At 36.6% G+C, this 22514-nt stretch overlaps 1 protein-coding gene across 1 annotated transcript in view; it reads left to right on the top strand.

Annotated features, from left to right (window-relative positions):
- The window catches only part of LOC149178671 (uncharacterized), a 396993-nt gene extending 374825 nt beyond the window's left edge, over positions 1-22168 (top strand). The window contains exons 33-36 of the mRNA XM_089422194.1: positions 20450-20852; positions 20957-21105; positions 21252-21455; positions 21574-22168. Coding sequence (XP_089278320.1) covers positions 20450-20852; positions 20957-21105; positions 21252-21455; positions 21574-21693 — 876 coding nt within the window. The 3' untranslated portion in view covers positions 21694-22168. The remainder of the gene's footprint in view (positions 1-20449; positions 20853-20956; positions 21106-21251; positions 21456-21573) is intronic.
- The last annotated feature ends 346 nt before the right edge of the window (positions 22169-22514 follow it).

Below are 22514 nucleotides of genomic sequence, written 5' to 3'. Positions count from 1 at the left end.
TCACAAGAAAAAGACAGAGTGGTCATATTTAAGTTTCTCTGGTCTTCAAAAGAAAATTATAAGAAAGGAACTTGCAGCTATAAAAATATTCTACATCAAAGATCATCAATGTCATCAAACAAAGAAATAGACAAGCAGGATGCCAAGGAATGGAATAAACACTTCAAAATGAGATCGTGTGAAGCCAGCAGTTCTGTGATGGTATCATGTAGCAGGTACTTTATAATGGTTTCTCTAATCATGAGGTACGTATAACATATATATTTAAGATCTATCAAAATTGATAAAAGGTTAATTTCTTGTGTGGTACTACGGTATGTTGTTTTCATTATTAAATGTTGTTTGTAATCCCTAGATGGTTCATGAGAAACCCTAGTAAGAAAACCCTTATCCTAAGTTTCTTGAAAACCCTATATCTAAATTTCTAGGGTATTCATCATAAACCCTAGTGATGATTGATAAGGATGATGATTTGATTTTATACTTAGAAACCCTAAGGTTCCATCCTTCATTGTTACAAATAAACCCTATAAGGTTTGTAAAGGAATCAACTCCACGTATGTCTAAGACAATAAGAACATCTTCATTAAAGGATACGATCATTTTGAAATTTATTACTAACCCTTATGTTTAAGTTTTGAATCACAATGATTCTTGTTAGGGTGATTAATCATTAGATTAAATATACTTTCGTTATCATGTCATTAGATCATTCTTATGAAACCCTAACCCTTAGGGTTCATTGTAAAACCCTAGCCTCTCATTGCTAAGGGTATGTAATTGTTGATTAACGAAACCTTAATCTACTTAGGGGTTGTTGATAAAGTAGAGAAATCCTATTCTTTTGAAGTTTAAGGTTTTGAAAATGCTATGATTAAAAGAAAACTTAGATTTTTAGGGTTTGGTGATTTAGGGTTCATGATTAAAACCTTTATAGTAAGATCCTAGGAATGAGACGCTAGGTGTATATTCATCTGTATGATCAAAACCCTAGCCTGAATAAAATTGTTGTATATCTAACTTTGATGTATTAATGTTTTTGTCTTGGGTTTACCTAGTAGATATCGATATGAAATGCATCCTAGATATGTATATGCAGGTATGCTAAGTTGCTAACTTAATTGTTGATGCTCATAGTTTGTAAAATCTAGGGTTTGCAACATACCCTAGTAGAAGTCTGAGATGTAAGTGTATTGTTGAAAGTTGAAACCTTAGATGTACAGTAGGATTGTTATTTGATTGAATTGCTGATATCTAAAGCTTTGTGTCTCAAATATGGAGTCTAGTGTTCATGACAAAACCCTAGCAAGAAGTTGAAGTCTAGTATGTAAAAAGATATGTTTCTTGTTGATTATGAACCTAACTAGGTTTAGGTGTTTGATGTCTAAATTCTTCCATTATAGTAACTTGATTTTGATATAGTAAACTTCATGATTTTGTATGTTTGGTTGTACTTGCTATTAAAGTTTTGCAGGTACATAATCTTCAAGATGATGAAGATGTTTGTATGATAATAATAAGCATGATGAAGGAAGTTATATGAATGATGATGATCAAGATGACCTTGATGTCGTAAGAAGGAATGAAGCTGTGAAAGGTTCTTCGATGTTATAGAAGAAGGAAGTGGTTGATCTCCCTAAGTTGAGAGGGAGCCTAGATAGAAGAAAGGGTATATCTCCCTAGTTGAGAGGGAGGGCATATTATGACAGTGAATACCTTGAAGTAAGCAAAAGTACTACAGATGAATGTTCATGTTTCATGAAGTTAGAAGATTTGAGGATGTATTTGGTGTTGTTGAAGAAATGAAGGAAGAAGAAAGCTTTCGACAAATTATGGATAACTTGATGATGAAAGTAGCATCAGAATGATTGAGGACCTCAAAGGTTTGTGTTTACTTATATTTGAAAGTTTATTACTGATTAGGGTTTGTGTTTGTACAGGTAAATCTCTCCATAAAAAGGTTGAACACTCTAGAAGCATGCTTGGACAAATGGATATATCTGATTTAGTTGATAGGGAGAGATGAAGCATCTTATGTTAAGATGCTTGGGAGGACATCTAGTCGACCTATGTGTTGATGTCTAGATCTCGAAGAGGGAGGGTGGCGTTGGTCATGGAGCTCCAACCTTGGATACACACCTAAATCCCTGGGTTGGTGATAGAGTTTAAAAGCCTGATGGTACCTAGAGTGGCTAAAGCTTGAGTCCCCTTAGTCCCACCCAGATAGAATACCCTGGTCAGGTATCTAGTCTGCAACACTGAGTGTGCTATGACTCTTCATAGAGCATATCATTTTGATATCTTCCATGTACCCCTGTATATATATGTAATTATGAATACCTCCCTAGTTAAGAGGCCTTGTTGAAGAATGTAACTAATGTCGGTCTTCATAATTGTATTTGAGTCATGTATTTATCAAAAGAAAGAAAAATTATTTATAAAAAAGGAAATTTTCATTGACTTATTAAAGAATGGGTTTCATGCTTGGGTCAATGGTCAATAGGTCAAAGCATCCATTGAGTGCTCTAGGATATTTGCTAAAGTCAAAGTCAAATTTATTATGTAAGAAACCCTTCTTGGGTTCAAGATTTCGAAGAAAGAAATTTATTTTGTCGTGTCAAATCCTCCATCCATCAAGGCATCCTCAAACTTCACCTTCTATAAGTCGACTCCTCTTATTATTCATGTCGACTCATTTACAGGCAGAAACAACTATATATACCCTAGTGAACTCGACCTATTTGGGCATGCAATTGGATCTGCAATTTGAAAAAGGAGGATGAAGTGTGAAGAACAGAGAAGACTCTATTGCAGGATGAAGATTTCTATAGCTGGTTGAAGGTTTGTATTGCAGGACAAAGATACCATTACAAGACGTTGTTACTGTTGCAGAATGAAGTTGCTATTATAGAACAAAGGTCGAATTGAAAGAGGATTGTTTCCCTATTCAGTTGGCTTGATGGATGGAGGAGAAAAGTGTGTGTCAAAGGTATTGGTTGTCTTACTTTGATATGGATCTACTAAGGAAGAGTTTGATTGGGTTTTTCCCCTTCTTAGGTGCTTTTCCCTGGCTGAGTGCCTACATCTGGTGTCTCTTTGTTTTATGTTCTTGGTAGCTATTTGATGAACAAAGAAACAATAACTATAAGAAGAAGAAGAATTTAATTAAGAAATCATAAACATCTACCAAAAGTAAGAGAAATCAATCCAATAAAAGGAACTAACCTCATTTTCCTAGATTTCTCGACATTTTAATCAGTATTTTCCACATATAAATTGCAGAAGACAAATAATCAAATTTGATAGGTGAATAATAACCAGTAACTGCAATAATATTAAAATTCCACACATTGTTGCATATAACTGAACATTGAGCTTCAATGTTGCTCTCTTCATGCTTAGTGCAGACACAATTTGCACACCTCTCTTTTGTTTTCTTGTAATTGTGAGAACAACCCACATCTTGCTAACACCCAAGATAATGAGTTGATACATCCACGGTATCAAAACTACCTGATTTCCTCCTCGAAAATTCTTGTCCTAATATCACCCTCAAAATCATCCACAAGCATCACTGTAAAATCCAACAGTCCCTTCCATCCATAAATTTGAACTGACACATTTGTTTCCAATCCTGTCATTGTTCCAGTCATGGAGTTTACTTTTGCCACTGCAATCTTCCTTGTGGTTACTTTCAAGTTTCAGCCCAAACTACTCTGCCAAACCTGCCTTCATGAAGTTGTGCGAGGCACCTGTGTAAACAAGTCCTAGTACTGCCCTTTTGATGATCTCCATGTTCACAAAGCACAACTTGTGCCTTTGGTTGTCATGTTCCTTCCCCAAGACATCTATCCTCATAAGAGAATCTCCATGTGAACAAGAACCCTAAAACTCAAACATACCTCTTTGCTACATATCTCCATCTTGGCTACACTGTTGAACTGGTTTGATACCACTTGTCACCACCACAGGGTCTCTGCACAGTTACAATGTGTGCTAGGTGCACCCTGACCTCTCAAGCGTGTGGCACTGGCGTGTTTTACAACTGCCTAGTGTAGCACAGTGTTATTCCACCTAGACTACACCTCACAAAATGTTACTCTTATCGTAGCCTATATTATTATGTCGTGGAATCACCAATATTGAATAAGTAGTACATTGTCACATTCACCACATATCATAATTAAACTTGCAACAATAACATCCGAAAAATATGCCATACACATGTACTCAAATTTATGTAAATGGCCCACTAGCCTTCAAATCTTTTACAATAAGAACTTGAGACAAAGGCTTGGTCCACTCTTACAATAAACGAAACCAAAACAAAAATTACTCTTGCCAAAATCCACCCTCTCGTTCGTCCACCCTGTTGGGTTGTCTCCACTTGTCTGGAACACTCTTCAGTTGGCTCATCCCTGGCTCACTCAGGATTCTTCCCTACCGCAGACACTCCCAACCTCTCCTTTGCATCTTCCAGTTCAATTATGTTTACTCTCCACTTCACTCTTTTGTTCCACCACTTTGTTCCATGCTTCCTCTTTTTGTTTGCTCCTTGTCTCTCACACACACACACATATATATGATATATGTGACCAACGACAGTGCACTACCCACGACTCTTTTTCTACGCGGTTGGTCTGCTTATTGTATCGTGTGTTTAACCCACACTTGTGTTGGCTCACACCTGTTCTGCCCGTGTGCTACCTCTCACTAGTTTGGGTCGACGTGCAACTTTAGGGTCTCAAATTTCAATCCATTCCATCCACTCGTTCGATTCTCCATCTTTTAGGCCGACTCATCCTCGTTGTGCATTTGGGCATGTCGTTTGGTCATGACATGTCCTTGTGGCACCCATGCCACCAAGCTAATATGTTGTGTGCTTTCACGTGCCCAAGCAGAAACCTCAATGTACAATTATTTCAACACTCAGTTGGGCGCATCCTTGCCCAAGGGGACCACACCTCTCAGTATTTTGCCTCAACAAGGCGTCTGACATGTGTGTTTGGCACACAGATGTGATGTGGGCATGCCTTGGTGCCCTGGGGCCTGATAGCTTAAGACCAACCACAATAGAAGAGTATCCAATTAAACATGATGGTTATAGTGATCAAAATTCACGAAATTTCATCCAAGCTTGGTAGTTGACATAATCTAGTGCAAAAGCCAGTGTACCTTGTTAAAAAAGAGATTGGCGTGGTGACACTTGCTAGTGAAATAACCACCAAAATTTTATCAGCTTCCAAGGGAATTGTAAAGCATAAAGGAAGCATGCCTTATACAATGGACACCACACAATTGTTTTATTTTAAAACATGGATTTAAACAAGGGTTGAAATAACTATTGATTTGACATTTACCCATCATTGGTTTATTTAGCATAGAACCCTAAATGCTCAACAATTTTAACACAAAAAATTGCTAAAAAACATTGATTTTTGCAAAAATTCATTGCAAGGCACATCCACTAGACAAAGTTTCCTTATCAACGTCCCATGCGAGGCACATAGCTCTCAATATCATTTAACGACTGTGAAAATTCCTTAAACCCAGGAATTTCTACTGCAACACTAATGATATTTCTTCTACCTGTTAGATTTACATGAACAAGTAATTTGTAGTTTCCTATGACAAACATCAAAATACATACACTGCAGCCTACCAGTTTAAATAATATGTTGAAACAAGAAACTGAACAGTAGAGAAAGATACACACAAATGACACAGTTGTTTTTGGACAAACGTCCTCGGAAAAACCCAATATGGGAAAACCGGTGCAGCAGATCTGAGGGTTTTAATTATTAAGCTAAAGTATTTATGAATACAACTATTGGATGCCCTCTTAGCAATCCAGTTACAGAGAAAATCACTTAGCAGAAGAAACTGGTGAGATTACCTCACTCTACACTGCAAGTCCCAGTTGATTCGACAGGTGAACCACGAGTTCCCTAGATACTTTTGTGTTGCTCCTGCGTGGGCCCTGAGTTAGCCTCTAAGGCCCTGCATCTTCTCAAATGAGAATTGGTTTTCCCTCAGAAGCCTTTTCCAGCCCTCCCAACTCAGAAACGTCAGCCTCCTTAGCAAACTCGGACCTCTGTGCTGCTCTACATGGGACATGCGTGAGCCCTTCCTAGCTCCGTGTCACCCTCTCTGCCGTCTGCACTGCCTCCTATGTGTTCCTCTCTGCCTCTCTACTGAGTATTCTTGGCTTCGAAGAAGATCCTCCAACCAAAACTCCCTCTGCCCCTCTCTACAACATCTCACTTTGAATTTCTTTTCCGGCAGTTGCTCTGCTTCAGAAATTCGATCTTCTGAACTCTCTATGTGTCTTCCAAATGACCCTCAAGCTTCCTTAAATAATCTCCTCTTTAACATTCAACGGACCAGATTAGAAGCTAATCGATGGCTAAGATCATTTATGCTTAATCCCCATCTTCTTCTAGAAGTTACACCCACAGTTAGATTAATACCCATTAATTATTTTAATTTTCTAAGTTTAGACTTAGGGACCCATTAAAAATAATTGATTATTTTAATAAAACTGTCTCTGGGTGGAATGCCCCAAAATGCTTTCTGGGTTCTTTGGAATACATGTTCCCAAGCCTCCTTGCAAAATTTGAGACTTACAGCACATCCGATGCTACCGGAAATCAACACTCGCTCTTAGCGAGGAATGTGCTCTAGCAATGCCTCCCACTAAAGCATCACCCAACTTCATAACATCATCCTCTACGTTGTTGATTCCTGACATGGTGTCCACCAATTACTGCGCAAATGTTGCATATATACTGTTGCTGGCCCTGCCACTATCAACATTGCATCCGTACTGCAACTCCCTCTGGATTTTTGCATCCGTGTTGCTGCTAACGCTGCCACTGCCAACTACCCCTGCACTGCAAACTGTTGCTGCCACTGCATTAGCGACGAAGAAACATCCCAAATTTTTTTAGAGGAGGAATGACCTGTTATAGAGTTTTGTGAACCCAACGTTTCGGACTACTTAGTGAGTCCATCATCAGGGGATGCGACAATAGATTTTAAGATATTAGTGATGTATCCAGGAGCTGTATTTCAGAGTATAAATATGAGGTATGAATACTATAAGAAATTTAGCGGGCTCATATCTGATCAGTTTGTTAATATATATATATATATATATATATATATATATATATATATTTAATTTGATGAAGGATTTACTAACGTATTTAATTGAATATCTAAACTCTAGTGTTGACTAAGTTTGATTTCTTTTTAATTTGAATTATTCCAACTCTTTCTTCTTTTCTCTATATGTTGCTTATAATATTATAGTTCATGAATTTATGATTTTATTTTTATTTTTAATACATGATTAGTAATGAAATAAAATTAGAATTGAGAAAATTTTATGTTAAATAGGATGTTCATTTATTTATTTTTATTATTCTTATTTATAATTAATAATTATTAAGCATTCTTGATTTTAATTTTTAATAAATGAACTGAAATATGTTGAATCTTAAACCATTAAGGGTTTAGTTAGTTTAAATCACTGAAATTTGTTAGAATATCTAAATTCTAGTGTGTTCTATATATATATATATATATATATATATATATATATATATATATATATATATTTAAATTTCTCCTATCATATGTTACTATAATTTATAAATTATGATCCCAAATTACTGAACAAGTGTTCATCATGATGCATCTCGATGTAGAAAATCTGACTGTTGCTAGTACCACGCTATCCCTCTGAAGCCGCTGCGTTGTTGCTGCTATTGCACTGTGTCTCCTTGCACTGCTGCAACTCTGCACTACGCTGCTCAGACTCGTTCTAGACATTGCATCTGTCGCTCGAACACTCCTCTGCACCAACTCACACTGGTCCATCTTGCTACTTCTGATCTGGGCTCCCGTAGCAAGGAATTGATCCGAGAGGTGGGCTGCTCAAGGATCCTGCCCATCTGTAGCTCTTTCGAACTACAGCTCCAAATTAGTCCACCTCCTTGCTGAAGGGATCTCGGTGGTCATGGCAAACTCCTCCTCGATCTTCTCAGGTGCAGCCTTCGGATCGTGTTTCTCATCTTTTTCCTTCTTCTTGAGAGGACACTATGTTGCGTAGTGACCCATCTCACCACACCTGAAGCATTTGATCTTCGAGACATCCTTCTTCCGCCTCCACTGCTCCTATTGCCCCTTCGATGCAAGGGTTGCATTCTCATCCTCCTCCTTGGGCTTCGACCCACTGTTGCTACATCCGTCAAGCTTGCACTTGACTAGATCTCTCCTTAGCTCTTCTTACTTGAGCGTTGCCCACATACTATCCTAGTCTGGCAAAGCTGCCCTGCCCAGGATGCTCTGGACAAAGACTTGCCACTCTTCTGAGACTGAGTTTAGGGCCAGTCTCACCATCTCAAAACCTTGAGGTGTAGACCCCATAGTTGCCAACTCATCCCAGGTCTCTTGAAGCTTTGTGAAGAACGGATCTATGCGCTCCCCTTTCTGCATCTGTGCATATCTCAATTTTTTCTCTAAGTACATCTAAAGCTACTTGGAAAATCCTTGATATGGCGTACAAAACGCATCCCACATCTCCTTAGCAGTCCCTCTACTAGCTATGTGACAGACCACATGATCCTTCACTCCATCGAGGATCATTCTCTTTGCCTTCGCCATGTTGGACTTTACTTCTTTAGCAGATCTGGATCTACAGGCTCAGCCACCATGCTATCAACATATGTCTTGAGGGAGTGCTCATCTAGAAGGAATGACATCCTTGCCTTCCAGATGACATAGTTGGATGCTTCGTCTAATCTATCCTGATCCCTCAAACTACTAGTTGTCATCTCTGCCACGAAAAACTATCGAACTGCTCCTCTCTGGTTCTTACTACTGCATCTCAGCCAATAAGAAAATGGACTTCTTGGCAGGAAGTCTACAGAGGAAGAATTCCCTCACTGTGCTTCTCTTCTCTCTTCTGACGTCTTTCTGCCCTGTAGAAAAACTGCGTTCCACCAGCTCTTTCTCACGCTGAGGCTCAACGCTACTCCCTCTGCCACGAAAAGATTTCGATCTGGAAGCCCTTGTCTTTGTCGACTCACTCATAGAGAGACTGCCTCGAAATTCAACGCTTCGACTAGGATTGCGCAAACCCCTCTTGGAATTCAAACTGCTGCCTCCTGCAACTCTTTTAACCTCCTTTTCTGCTCAGCGTTGGGTTCTCTGGCACTATTCTTCTTGCTTCACCTACATTGCTATGGTACCATGTGAAAATTCCTTAAACCCAGGAATTTCTACTGCAGCACTGATGACATTTCTTCTACTTGTTAGATTTACATGAACAAGTTATTTGTAGTTTCCTACGAAAAACATCGAAATACATACACTGCAACCTACACCAATTTAAATAATATGCCAAAATAAGAAACTGAACAATAGAGAGAAACACACAAATTGTAGGGTTCCAAATTATTTAATCAAATAAAGAATGTAGGACTCCAAATTATATAATCAGATATCTATACGAAACAAAATATGAACGCTGCTTTAAGGTTTAACTAACCAAGATTCATATCATCATAATTCCTTAATTTGTTGTTGAGTACCTACCTGGTTTGTTGTAGTTGAAAATACTTCAGAATTTGCTCTTTGTTGTAGTTGAAGATACTTCAGAATTTGCTCCTGCTCTCGCTCTCACTACCAAAAGACCAAAACCTCCCAGCCAAACTGGCTACAACCTAGGTACTCAGTCCATAATGCTTCTCAATTGATGCAATCTGTTCCCCCGTGCCCAAAAACTTCAGAAACAAACAAGGCTCAGTCCTTATCGTCTGTGTTACAAATTTTCCTCCTCTCAATTGTGCTCCCCCAACAGCAAAATATTTCCCCCCTTTTCTGTCCTACTCCCTTCTCCTTTTATTTCTTAGGACCACCACTCATTCATCCTTCATTGCCTTAGTTGTGTGCCCCCTGTCTAATACGTGGCTCCTCATAGTGAATTAAAGAGATAGTCACACTTTATATTGACACTCATCACTTTATAAGGTTGTAGGTGATACTAAACTATATCACGTAGTCCTTTTGTTAATAAGTTGTATTTAATATTTTATTATATTATACCTCTTTTAATATTTAACCTTTAGTTAAGAGTTACTACTTTTATAATAATATAACTCCCTTTAAACTTTAATAATTTAATTTAGAACTTTTGGATAATGTTCTATGGTTACCTATTATGAATGACGACACATACTAAAATACATATTCCAATATATTTTTGCAAGTTAGATATTTATTTAATATCTTCAACAATTATGTCTTTTATCTTATGTTTGGAATTTCTTCATAATTTAATACTACTAGTGCAGTGTAGGCAACACATGCATATGTAGCTATCATATGCATGCATTGTATGCATGCTAATAATTCACATTTTGTTTGTACTGGTAAATGGGTCATTACATACACCCCTCCTTCAGAAAACTCCGTCCCAAAGTTAAGGTTTATATAGTATACTAGTAATTATAGTGTATTATTATTTTAGTAATTAGTGCAGTTATATAAAAATTATGTTCCGTGATTACATACTTATTTAATGTGAGGACATTTTAAAATTTGTGATTTGAACGTTGATAGGTTTATAATTTCAATAGTTAAGCCTGACCCCAACCAGACTCCCAAGCTATTCTAGAATCACCCTATCCTTCCTAATGTTTTCCGCTCCCATCCTACTCGCCCTCTGCCAGAATATGCCATGACGTCAACTATACTGATCTATCCATTTTTAACCTCAAGGGTGATAACATCAATTACATCGACCTAATTTTCCTATAGGCATCTGGCAATCATTATCACATGTCTAGGGGAGCATGACTTGTACAATCCTCCCATGACTCCAGGTTTTGGAGAATAAACGGTGAGTAATACCTCCACCCCTCTTAGTGGGACCAGGGTCAACACCCTATCATGGAATCTGTGAGCCTTAATTGTTCTGAAGTTTTTGTCATCACGTGGTCATCTTGGTAACGATGTTATCTGCAACATAAACACTTGTCCATACATTATAAAATATGCATCAATATATTCAAAATAAACAGTTTATGTATAATTCATACATGTTATCTATAGTATAACATACTTGGCCATATTCTACTCATGTTATTAGCTTTCATATTAAAATGTAATCATTCTTTTATTTCTATCTCATCAATCATATCGATATGCATAAATGAAATAAAATTATAGATATCTTAATTCATAACATAATTCATGATTTAGATTTTATAGTTAGATTAATCAAATACTAAACTTCTTCTTGGTATCGATAATTCAATAAGGTTAGTTTAAATAACATATTTCATATTGGTATCCACGTACCAGTAGAATTAAGCAAATAACATATATCATATTTCAGTAATATAAAATTCACTTTTATATGTGATCATTTCAAAATAGTTTTAAGTATCTGATTTAAAGTAAAGTAAATATATACAAGATATGGTTTAAATTTCTTCAAAACTAACATAAGTTCGGGTATCTTTGATATATGATTTATGTATCTTCCCAGGCAGTGTTACTTGGGAGTAGGAGCGAAAATGGGTGCATGAGTGACATTTTCAAAAGCTCCCGGTTTGGGAGCGAATCCTGGAGCGTTTATATATATATATATACATATATGTCAACAAAAACATGTAGAATGATGAATTAGATATAAAAAACATAAAAAAAACATAGATTGAACCATATAACAACAATCATCTAGAAGTTATAATCTTCATCAACCACGTCCACAAGTTAGTAACATAGTAACATTCAACATATTGAGTCTCATGATTCATCAATTTTAAAGTTTCAAGCTTTCAAAATTCAATATATAACATTTATCATCATTGATCACCAAAGTTGTACTTGTAAGTTAAGTGTAACCATTACAACAAATAGCATCTAACATGAAATGAAATGTTATAAAATGAAATGAAATGAAACAACTTTCAATTTTCATGAAGCATCATATTCATAATTCATTGCTAATGAGTTATAATTGCCAACTTCAAATTTAAATTGTCATATATTGTTGAAAAAAATATCATAATAAATATGAAAGAGTCAATAGTTATAAAAACTATTAGAAACTAGAAAAGACAAGTAAATCTATTATATATTTCTTATGCTTGGGCCTCTTGCCACCACGAGAAAGATCTAATTTTTTAGTCTTGTTGGAAAATCATGATCTTTGTCATTAATATCACCCTCTAAGCATTAATATCCAGAGGTATCTTTGTCATTACCTCTGTATCGGTATAGGGATCTTTGTCATTAATATCACCATCTAAGCATTAACATAAGATAAAAAAAGCATAGCATGTCAAGTCAAGATTTTGTTTGAGTGATGCGTACATTTTTAGGAGGGTCATGATAGAGGAGTTCGACAACCAATGTCACTAACATCAAGGTACATAGAGGGATTGGTGCTCTTGATTAAATATGAGTTCCATACCCTAATACATGACAAAATTCAATGGAAACATTGCAATCCCCCCACCCTGAAATCCTGAAAAACTGATAAGTCTGCTGGATTTTGAATGAAATCTAAAATTCTACTTTCTCCATATGAAATCCAATGAGGTTGAAACCACTCTCAAACATCCTTAATCTTCATTTTCATCCTTTTACTTTAAGAATTTAACATTACCATGAATTGCATATCAATAGTAGGGCTATAGGCTTCATCATTAAGCTGCCCCACCCAAAACTTATTTGTTTCTTTGAAAAAAAATTGCATTTGGAACATTAATGAAAATTTTTTTTGGAAAAAAAGGCTAAACGCTCTCGACCCGCTCCCGAGTCGCTCCCACCCAGAGCACGGATTGGGAGTGGGATCGAAGGGTGGGGGGGGGGGGGGGGGGCGCTCTCCTGCAATGTTGTCCCAGGTAGTCGATCTAAGGCTATACTTGTCCCACTAGACCTTAACTTGGTCTACTAGACGGTTCCTGGGTTGTCGAACCCTACGTTCCAGTATACGTAATGGTTCGATCGAAATGGTTCCCTCGTCCAATACCTGCAGTTCCTTACATTGAAAGTTATGAGATTTGTTAACTATGTAATGTCTTAATACAGATACATGAAATACATTATAAACTTTATGCAAGTGGGGTGGACAATAGACGACATGTCCAACCTTTCCAGCACTTTGAATGGCCCAATAAACCAGGGCGACAACTTTGTTCCTTTTCCAAATCCGATGGTGCTTTTGTTTGGTTTAATGCATATAAAAACTTGATCCCCTACTTCATAATTCCTATCTGTCTTGTGAGCATCAACATAACTTTTTTGTCTATCTTGTGTCTCCTTTAATCGTTGTCTAATTTGTTTTACCTATTCTTCCATCTCTTGAATTAATTATGGCCCTACTGTTACTCAGTCCTCTAACCTGTCCCAGCTTAATGGTGTTCTGGAAGGTCGGTCGTACAATGCTTCAAATAGAGGCATTTTGATTGAACTATGGTAGCTGTTATTGTATGCAAATTCAACTAAGGGCAAGTACTTTTCCCAATGTGTTTGTTGTTCCATAACATACATTCTTAGCATATCTTATAGTACTTGGTTCACCCTTTCTATTTGTCCATCAGTCTTACGATGATAGGTTGTTCTTAAATTTAATTGAGTTCCTAAGGCTGACTGCATACTAGTCCAAAATCTTGAAATAAATCGTGAATCTCTATTTGATATGATCTCTTTAGGTACTCCATGAAATTTGATAATTTCATTTATAAATACCCGAGCTGTGTCAAGTTTCAACAACTTCGTAAATATCTCTTACGAGAATGAAATGGGCACTTTTTGTAAATTTATCCACCACAACCAGAATTGCATTATGCCTTTATGGGGTAAGAGGTAGTCCAATAATAAAATCCCTAGAAATCACCTCCCATTTGGTCATAGGAATGTCATAAGGTTGTAGGAGACCTGTTGGGTGACAATGGTCAACCTAAATGGTATCACTATGAACTCATAATGCCCAAAGCTTGTTTGGAATGCAATCGTGGAGATATTGCTTTCCTTAATTCTTAGTTAATAATAACCTGATCATAGATCGGTTTTTGAAAAGACGGAAACTCCTTTCATTTGGTCGAAGATGTCATCAATTCGAGGCATTGGATACCGATTCTCTACTATAGTTCGATTTAAGTCTCGATAGTCTATTCATAGCCGCAAGGAACCATCTTTCTTCTTGAAAAATATTTCAGATGCACCCCAATGCGAGGTACTAGGTCGGATGTGTCCTATATCCTGTAGTTCCTTTCGTTGGTTTGTAATTCTTGAAGTTCAGGAGCCGTCATTCTGGAGGGTGTTTTAGAGATTGGTTTTGTACCAGGTTTTAATTCTATTATAAGATCAAGCTCCCTTTCAGGAAGTAATCCTGGTAGTTCCTTTGGAAAAACATCTGGAAATTCAGATAACACCGGATATTTCGCTAACAACTTATCTATTAATGCATCCCCATTAAAATAGAAACATGATTTTCTTCTCCATCAGTGCATATAAGAACACCACCATTCATGGTTTTAGCGCTTATTGACTAATTGAAAGGTAACTAGGGATGGTGTGTAACGAAAATGCCGAGAGTATAACTTCATATATATATATATATATATATATATATATGAATGAATGAGTTGAATACATTGCGTTCATGACCATATGCCCTTGTAGGCATTGACGGGTCATGAGAGTGAATATACGTGACCTATGTCATTTCCTTAAATATTTACTAATTTATTGTTTATTAATATTTATTATGTTTGTAAGATTTCCATCTCCTTAAAATTTGTTTTGTCCTCGAAGCAAAAGTAATGGGGATATTGAAAACATTCATAGGTAATAAGGAGTAAAGCATGCACTCATAAGACCTAGCATCATTCTTTTAAGCCAAAATAGTAGATTGTGTTCAGTATTCTATATGAAATATAGATCATGCAATTTTTCTACATGCAGTTCAAATAGCAACTGACCAAACGACTATTATAAGAAAACTGTAATCAATCGATGCCAAAGTCAGCATAACTCCCAATAGTTATAATCATGGCAGTAGTAGCTTACTAGTTCCTTGAAAAATCAAAGTTTATAAAGATAATTACTGATGAGCTCTAAAATTTTTGAAACTCAACTTATTAAAAGTCCAACTTGGTTCATCTATAATGAAATTAACAGCTGTCTAAAGTACATTAAATCAAGATTCAATCAATTGAATCTTGTGTAAGCCTTTACAGTGCAAGCTATATGAAGTTACAGTAAAACAAGATAAATTACACTGAAATTACGTATCGAACACCTTCACGAATTAAAGGCCTTTCCACATCACAAAATCCAGATTAAATAATAATAATAATAATATACAAAATTTCAACCCATATTTATATATTCAATTTTATTTAAATAAGAGTTATTAAATTCATTTATTTTGGTCACCATTATAGCACTGGGGTTGCACTTGATAAACAAATCACAGATTTGAAGCTCCCTACTAACCGGATCCCAAATACATATGAAACCCACATTAGATATATATAATAGTAAAATCTTCATTGTTCAAAATAAAAGTACATAACTCGAACAGTTTGTCACAACAGATCTTGCAATATGAAATATTTTTATGATGCAATTTATTTGCTTAAATCCCAGATATATGGTCACAAGTAATTACCATGATTAGAAATCATTCTATCATCTATTTGAATTTTTAAATTTCAACAGTCCGACTTCTACAAATTACAAGCTTCTCCATGCGTAAGAGAAAATTCAATATCAGTAGTAATAGATGTTATAAAAGATTGTTTTGTATTATCAACTCATTTATAATTTTATAGCTGACATTAAGCTCCTTCAAATTGTTGATCATGGTGACCCCAAAGAAAGAATGGAGAGAACAATAAAAGATCTGAAGGAAGCTAGAGAAATGCACCGAATCCTTCATGTTGGTGGAAATGATGGATCTCCAGAAATTTTTGAGGATCATCCACAATTGAAAAACCTTGTTGAAGACTGACTTGTCCTAAAATTATGAATTATAAAATATAAATAAGAATAGCATTCCATGGCATTTCAATGAAGTTAAGGTAGGCCTCTATATATATATATATATATATATATATATATATATAATATCCACAATAATAAACCTCAAAACTGATACAAACTTACTCCACTTTAATTGAGTAACTTCTACCATTATTACGCTAATGAACCATCGCCAAAGGAGATGTCAAGTCAGGTTTCAATTCAATACGTTTATTTTATTGACGCTTAGTTTCCCTATCTCCCATTCACTACAATGATGTTTCCAAGTCTTCATTACCGTGAGATATTTTCCTACTTCACCCATCGTATCTTATGGGTTTCACTTCTCTATCTCTCATTCATTTGTTAATGTGGATTCTCTTTTAACTTTTCCAGAAAACTTTGATTTCATTTTATTTTATTTTTTAATATAGCGATGTTTCCTAGAGTTATTGTTTTTTTAATATTAAAATAGAATTAATTGATCTGGTGTTGTGCTGGTATTATCGTTAGGGAACTCCATTGAGAGAAGAAATTGTCACAGATTTGTGAATATTCATAGATACTCTTTGTACTGTCTTTGAGCTTTGGATTTGTCGGTGTGGCATAAAAATGTAATCACAGCGATGGAACTAAAAAGGAGAGAAGCTACAGTAATCTAAATAGAGCTAATTTAATCACAAAGTGCATAGTATACTGTGGAAACAATAGTATATGACACAGTTTGCATACTCAGTGATAAAAATACAGCGGGCCTACAATAAGATATGATCCCAACAACCTTGGTAAGGTCCGAGAGTTTGCAACCTCGCTCTGATACCAAAGTGTAGGGTTCCAAATTATTTAATCAGATAAACAATGTAGGACTCCAAATTATATAATCAGATATCTATACTGGACAAAATATGAAAGTTGCTTTAAGGTTTAACTAACCAGGATTCATAACATCAGAATTCCTTAATTTGTTGTTGAGTACCTACCTGGTTTGTTGTAGTTGAAGATACTTCAGAATTTGCTCTTTGTTGTAGTTGAATATACTTTATAATTTGTTCCTGCTCTCGCTCTCGCTACCAAAAGACCAAAACCTCCCAGCCAAACTGGGTATAACCTAGGTACTCAGTTCAAAATGCTTCTCAATTGATGCAATCTATTCCCCCGTGCCGAAAAGCTTCAGAAACAAACAAGGCTTAGTCCTTACTGTCTGTAATCTCTTGTTACAAATTTTCCTCCTCAGAACTGTGCTCCCCCAACAGCAAAAGATTTTCCCCCCTTTTTTGTCCTACTCCCTTCTCCTTTTATTTCTTAGGACCACTGCTCATTCATCCTTCATCGCTTTAGTTGTGTGCCCCATGTCTAATACGTGGCTTCTCATAGTGAATTAAAGAGGCAGTCACACTTTATATTGACACTCGTCACTTTATAAGGTTGTAGGTGATACCAAACTATATTACGTAGTCCTTTTGTTAGTAAGCTTCATTTAATATTTTATTATATTATACCTCTTTTAATGTTTAACCTTTAGTTAAGAGTTACTACTTTTATAATAATATAACTCCCTTTTAAACTTTAATAATTTAATTTAGAACTTTTGGATAATGTTCTATGGTTACCTATTATGAATGAAAACACATACTAAAATACATATTCCAATACAATTTTGCAAGTTAGATATTTATTTAATATCTTCAACAATTACGTCTTTTATCCTATGTTTGGAATGTCTTCATAATTTAATACTACTAGTGCAATGTAGGCAACGCATACATATGTAGCTATCATATGCATGCATTGTATGCATGCTAATAATTCACATTTTGTTTGTACTGGTAGATGGGTCATTACACAAATGACACAGTTGTTTTTGGACAAACATCCCTGGAAAACCCAATATGGGAAAACGGTGCAGCAGATCTGAGGGTTTTTATTATTAAGTTGAAGTATTTTTGAATACAACTACTGGATACCCTCTCAGCAATCAAATTACAGAGAAAATCACTTAGCAGAAGAAACTGGTGAGATTACTTCACTCTACACTGCAAGTCCCGGCTGATCCAGAAGCTGAACCACGAGTTCCCCGGCTACTTCTATGTTTCCCTTGCGTCAGCTCAACTAAGAATCGATTTGCCCTCAAAAGTCTTTTCCAGCCCTCCCGAATCAAAAACGCCAGTCTCCTCAACAAACTTGGACTTCTGCGCTGCTCTGTGTGGGGCTTGCATGAGCCCTTCCTGGCTCTGCGTCACCCTCTCTACCCTCTATGTTGCCTCCTCTGTGTGTCTCTCTACCTCTCTGTTGAGTATACTTGGCTCTGGAGAAGATCCTCCAGCCAAAATTCCCTCTCCTCTTTGCAAAAGCTCACTTCTAATTTCTCGTCCGGCAGCTACTCTGCTTCAAAAATTCGATCTTCGAAATTCTCTGTGTCTTCCAAATGACCCTCAAGCTTCCTTAAATAATCTCCTCGTTGACATTCAACGACCCAGATTAGAAGTTAATCAATGGTTAAGATCATTTATGCTTGATCCTCATCTTCTTCTAGAAGCTACACCCATAGTTAGATTAATACCCGTTAATTATTTTAATTTCCTAAGTTTAGACTTAGGGACCCATTAAAAATAATTAATTATTTTAATAAAACTGTCTCTAGGTGGAATTTCCCAAAACGCTTTCTGAATTCTTTGGAATACGTGTGCCCAAGCCTCCCTACAAAATTTGAGACTTAGAGCACATCCGATGCTACCAGAAATCAACGACGACTACATTACCTATTATATTAAATCATTTTTAACTATATTATTTATTCAGTCAATTGTTGTTGTAAGTTTAATCCACTAGACTGACCTGCCCTAGACCAGCCCTAGGCTGACCATTATTAGTATAGGTCCTTGACCACACCATTATTAGGCTGGTCAGTCTAGGGATGGAAACCTCCCCCTATACTGTTGATAACTTGATAGGTTTACTCCATATACAATTTTTTCTTGGCTTTATTAGGAAAGGTTCACGATAGCTGGCTTCGTGAACATTATGTTGGAAAATAACATGTAGGAAGTGTTGGGACTCTGGACACCACATATCTCCACAATGGTATGATATTGTCCACTTTGGGCCTAAGCCCTCATGGGTTTGTTTTTGGGCTTTACCCCAAAAGGCCTCATACCAATGGAGATATTTGTTCATCCTTATATACCCATGATCATTCCCACTTCTACCACTTCTAATCAATGTGGGACTTTGTTCGTATACCCAACAATCCTCCCCTCGAACAAAGGACCATCGAGCCTCCCCTCAAACCATCCGCAGGATTCTCCCCTGTCTACCAACCAGGATTCTCCGCTCCAATGCGTTGGAAGCACACGCCTTACATGGTAGCACCACCTGTCTCGAGAGCTTGCTCCATCCCAGGTCAACTCCTCTTCACCATGTTGGAGAACAAGACACGTCCATGAAGAATCCAGAGCACACCGCCTGTTTAACCGAGCTCACCCACAGGCTTACGGGGGCTCACCATCTTTGTTCGGCATTCCGAGGATTCATCCACTTGGGTAACCTCGAACTTGGCTCTGATACCACTTGTTGGGACTCTGGACACCACATATCTCCACAATGGTATGATATTGTCCACTTTGGGCCTAAGCCCTCATAGGTTTGTTTTTGGGCTTTACCCCAAAAGGCCTCATACCAATGGAAATATTTGTTCATCCTTATATACCCATGATCATTCCCACTTCTACCACTTCTAATCAATGTGGGACTTTGTTCATATACCCAACAGGAAGAAAAGATCAGGATAACAATTTTTTTTGTTCTCTCATAAATTACACCGTAGATATTCTGTTAGGATTTTTCATTTCCGCTAAATTGTTTTGATGATACCACTGAATTGAAAAGTATTGAGTTATAGTCAAACTGCCTTATTTTTTGACTCACGTTATTTTGTTTGTTAGAATAAACAGGTTGGCAAGTTAAAGGAAAGAAAGAGTTGGAAAGGAAGTCACCAAAAATTAAAGAATCATCTATGATGCTTTTTGGATGTTTACACTAAGAGAATCCATTTTCATGGCTGGCATAGTACTCAACGCCTCTTCTCAAAGAGTTGGTGAACATTGATTATTTGTTCTTTGCCACCTCTGCAATTATGAAGAGCTTATTATGTTGGAATATTATTAAATTGATACCCTATAACTTGAGTTCAGCCTATTTCTATGATACAGAGAAGTGAAAATGCTGTAGCCAAGAATGGTTGAGTTCAAGTAAAAATACTTTTTTAAGAACTGGTTTAGATTATTAGGCTGTTTATGCTCTCGTTATGACCATTCTCTCATGCACGTATTGCTCAACATGTCCCCTTTTAATTTTTGATTAATCATTTTATGCTGAATATTTAATCTGTTTTCATATTCAGGTTCGCATGATCGAGGATGATTTGATGTTTAGTACTTTTGGGGAAGTTTATGAGATCAACTGTGCTAGACATAGCCGCGAAGTTGATCGTCCAATCATCTATTTTAAAGAAAATTTGGATCAAGCTATTCTTGATCATCTCCCACTTGAGTCTGTGGCAGACATACGATTGCATATATACAATGAGATAACTTCAAAATTTGTCGAGGAGAATGTATTTTGTCAGTACATGTGTAGAACACTTCCAAGCTGTAGTCATTTGTGGACTTTCAGAAAACAATTTGCAGTTCAGTTAGCCTTGTCAGGATTCATGTCATATGTGTTACAAATTGGTGGGCAAACTCCAAACAAAATTTTATTTGCCAAAAATACAGGCAAATTATCCCATATTGACTTCCACCCTGGTAAGTTGATACACTGGATAGAAAATTTAATTAATAAGATTTGTGCATGCCTTCTGAGTTTCTTTTACGTTTGGAGACTTACTTGAACTCTTCTTATTTTGCAGCTTATGATGCAAATGGAATGACAGAACTTAATGAGCCAGTGCCGTTCAGGCTTACGCGTAATTTGCAGACTTTCCTCACACCTTTTGGTGTTGAAGGTATTTTTGTTTCTTCCATGTGTGCAGCTGCACAGTCCGTTGTTGCACAGAAGGTGAATATACACATATTTTGAGAAATAACATTATTCTCTAAAACAGAGTACATTCAACAGAAGTGTTTAATTTCTGTTTCGAGATCAAACATCATTTTGTATATGTTGAGATAACTTGTTTGAAATCATTTATGCTTCATAAACAGAGTCAGCATGTTCAGCACCATCTTGCAATGTTCTTCAGAGATGAGCTTTTGTCATGGTCCTGGAGAAAACAATCTGCAATGCCATCACAAACAGCTTCAGCAGGGGCTATAAATCCTGTAGATTTCGAGAAAAAGGTGGCAACAAATGTTGAGCGGGTCATAGGCCGTATCAAAGGCATTGCTCCTCAATGCTTCCTAGAAATGGTGATCAAAAGCAGACAGCTAAAATAGATGCCTAGATTTTTAAGATTTTTTTTAATTTATAGAGTAGTATTCTAGTTTCTTTCAAAGAATCTCATTTTTTATTATTTCAAAATTTCAGGACAAGAATGCTACCGAGCCATTACAATCTGTACAGCGAGGTGTCACAGAACTGGTAGAGGCGGCCTTGCAACCTAAGAGCCTTTGTATGATGGATCCTACATGGCATCCATGGTTCTGATTGATTATGCCCCCAGAATTCTGGCTACAATGAATAGCTTTTTGTATATTCTATCTCTGTATTAGTTTGATTGAACAAGCTTGGATAAATTTCAGTCTAAGGTTCTTGGCAGTTCAAGATTACTCCCCAAGGACCCCCCAGTCACAAGTTCTTAGGGTGGACATTGATGTTCCTGGCTTTGATGACGATAGTGATAGTGACTGACCCTTCTTACTTTGTGTATTCCTCTACTACCCCTGAGAATATAGGATTTCTTTTGTGCTCTTGGGAGATGAATTCTGCACTCCCCTTATTGCCCAATTTGGGAGATGAATTCTGCACTCCCCTTATTGCCCAATTTGGTCAACCAGCTTCTTTTTCTAATTCTAGATTGGTTCTCGGTTCAAGGGTCAGCTGGTTCGGTTTTGATAACATTGTTGGTGCTTACTCATGTTGTTGTCTTTCTTAGGCATGGAGGAATCAATAAAGTGTTGTCTAGACTATGACGAGTCTATGACGAATCGCTTCTTCACTTTATATCATTCAATGATTAATAATATTCCAATTTCTAATCGATTTATCAGTGCAATACACAATTTTGTTTTCATACTTGAGAACAAGATTCGTCTCTTCATCCTTAGTGAGAAAATGAGTAATTAGAGTGTTGTACTAGCTATTTTAATCATCAATTTATTGGTCATGGTACTCATGCATTTGTCTCCCATTCTTGCACATATGTTTTCTATGCATCGAAGGATAGAATTCCTCATGCATCACTTTCACAAAGTTGACCCATGTAGCCATGTGCTTACTGCACTCTTCACACTATTGGTTGTGGGCTT

The sequence above is a fragment of the Pinus tabuliformis genome, chromosome 4_1 (genome assembly GCF_031772625.1).
Source record: "Pinus tabuliformis cultivar Carrire ecotype Pingquan chromosome 4_1, CPIR1, whole genome shotgun sequence".
NCBI classification, from domain to species: Eukaryota; Viridiplantae; Streptophyta; class Pinopsida; order Pinales; family Pinaceae; genus Pinus; species Pinus tabuliformis.
This window is presented reverse-complemented; position numbering and strand designations above follow the sequence as displayed.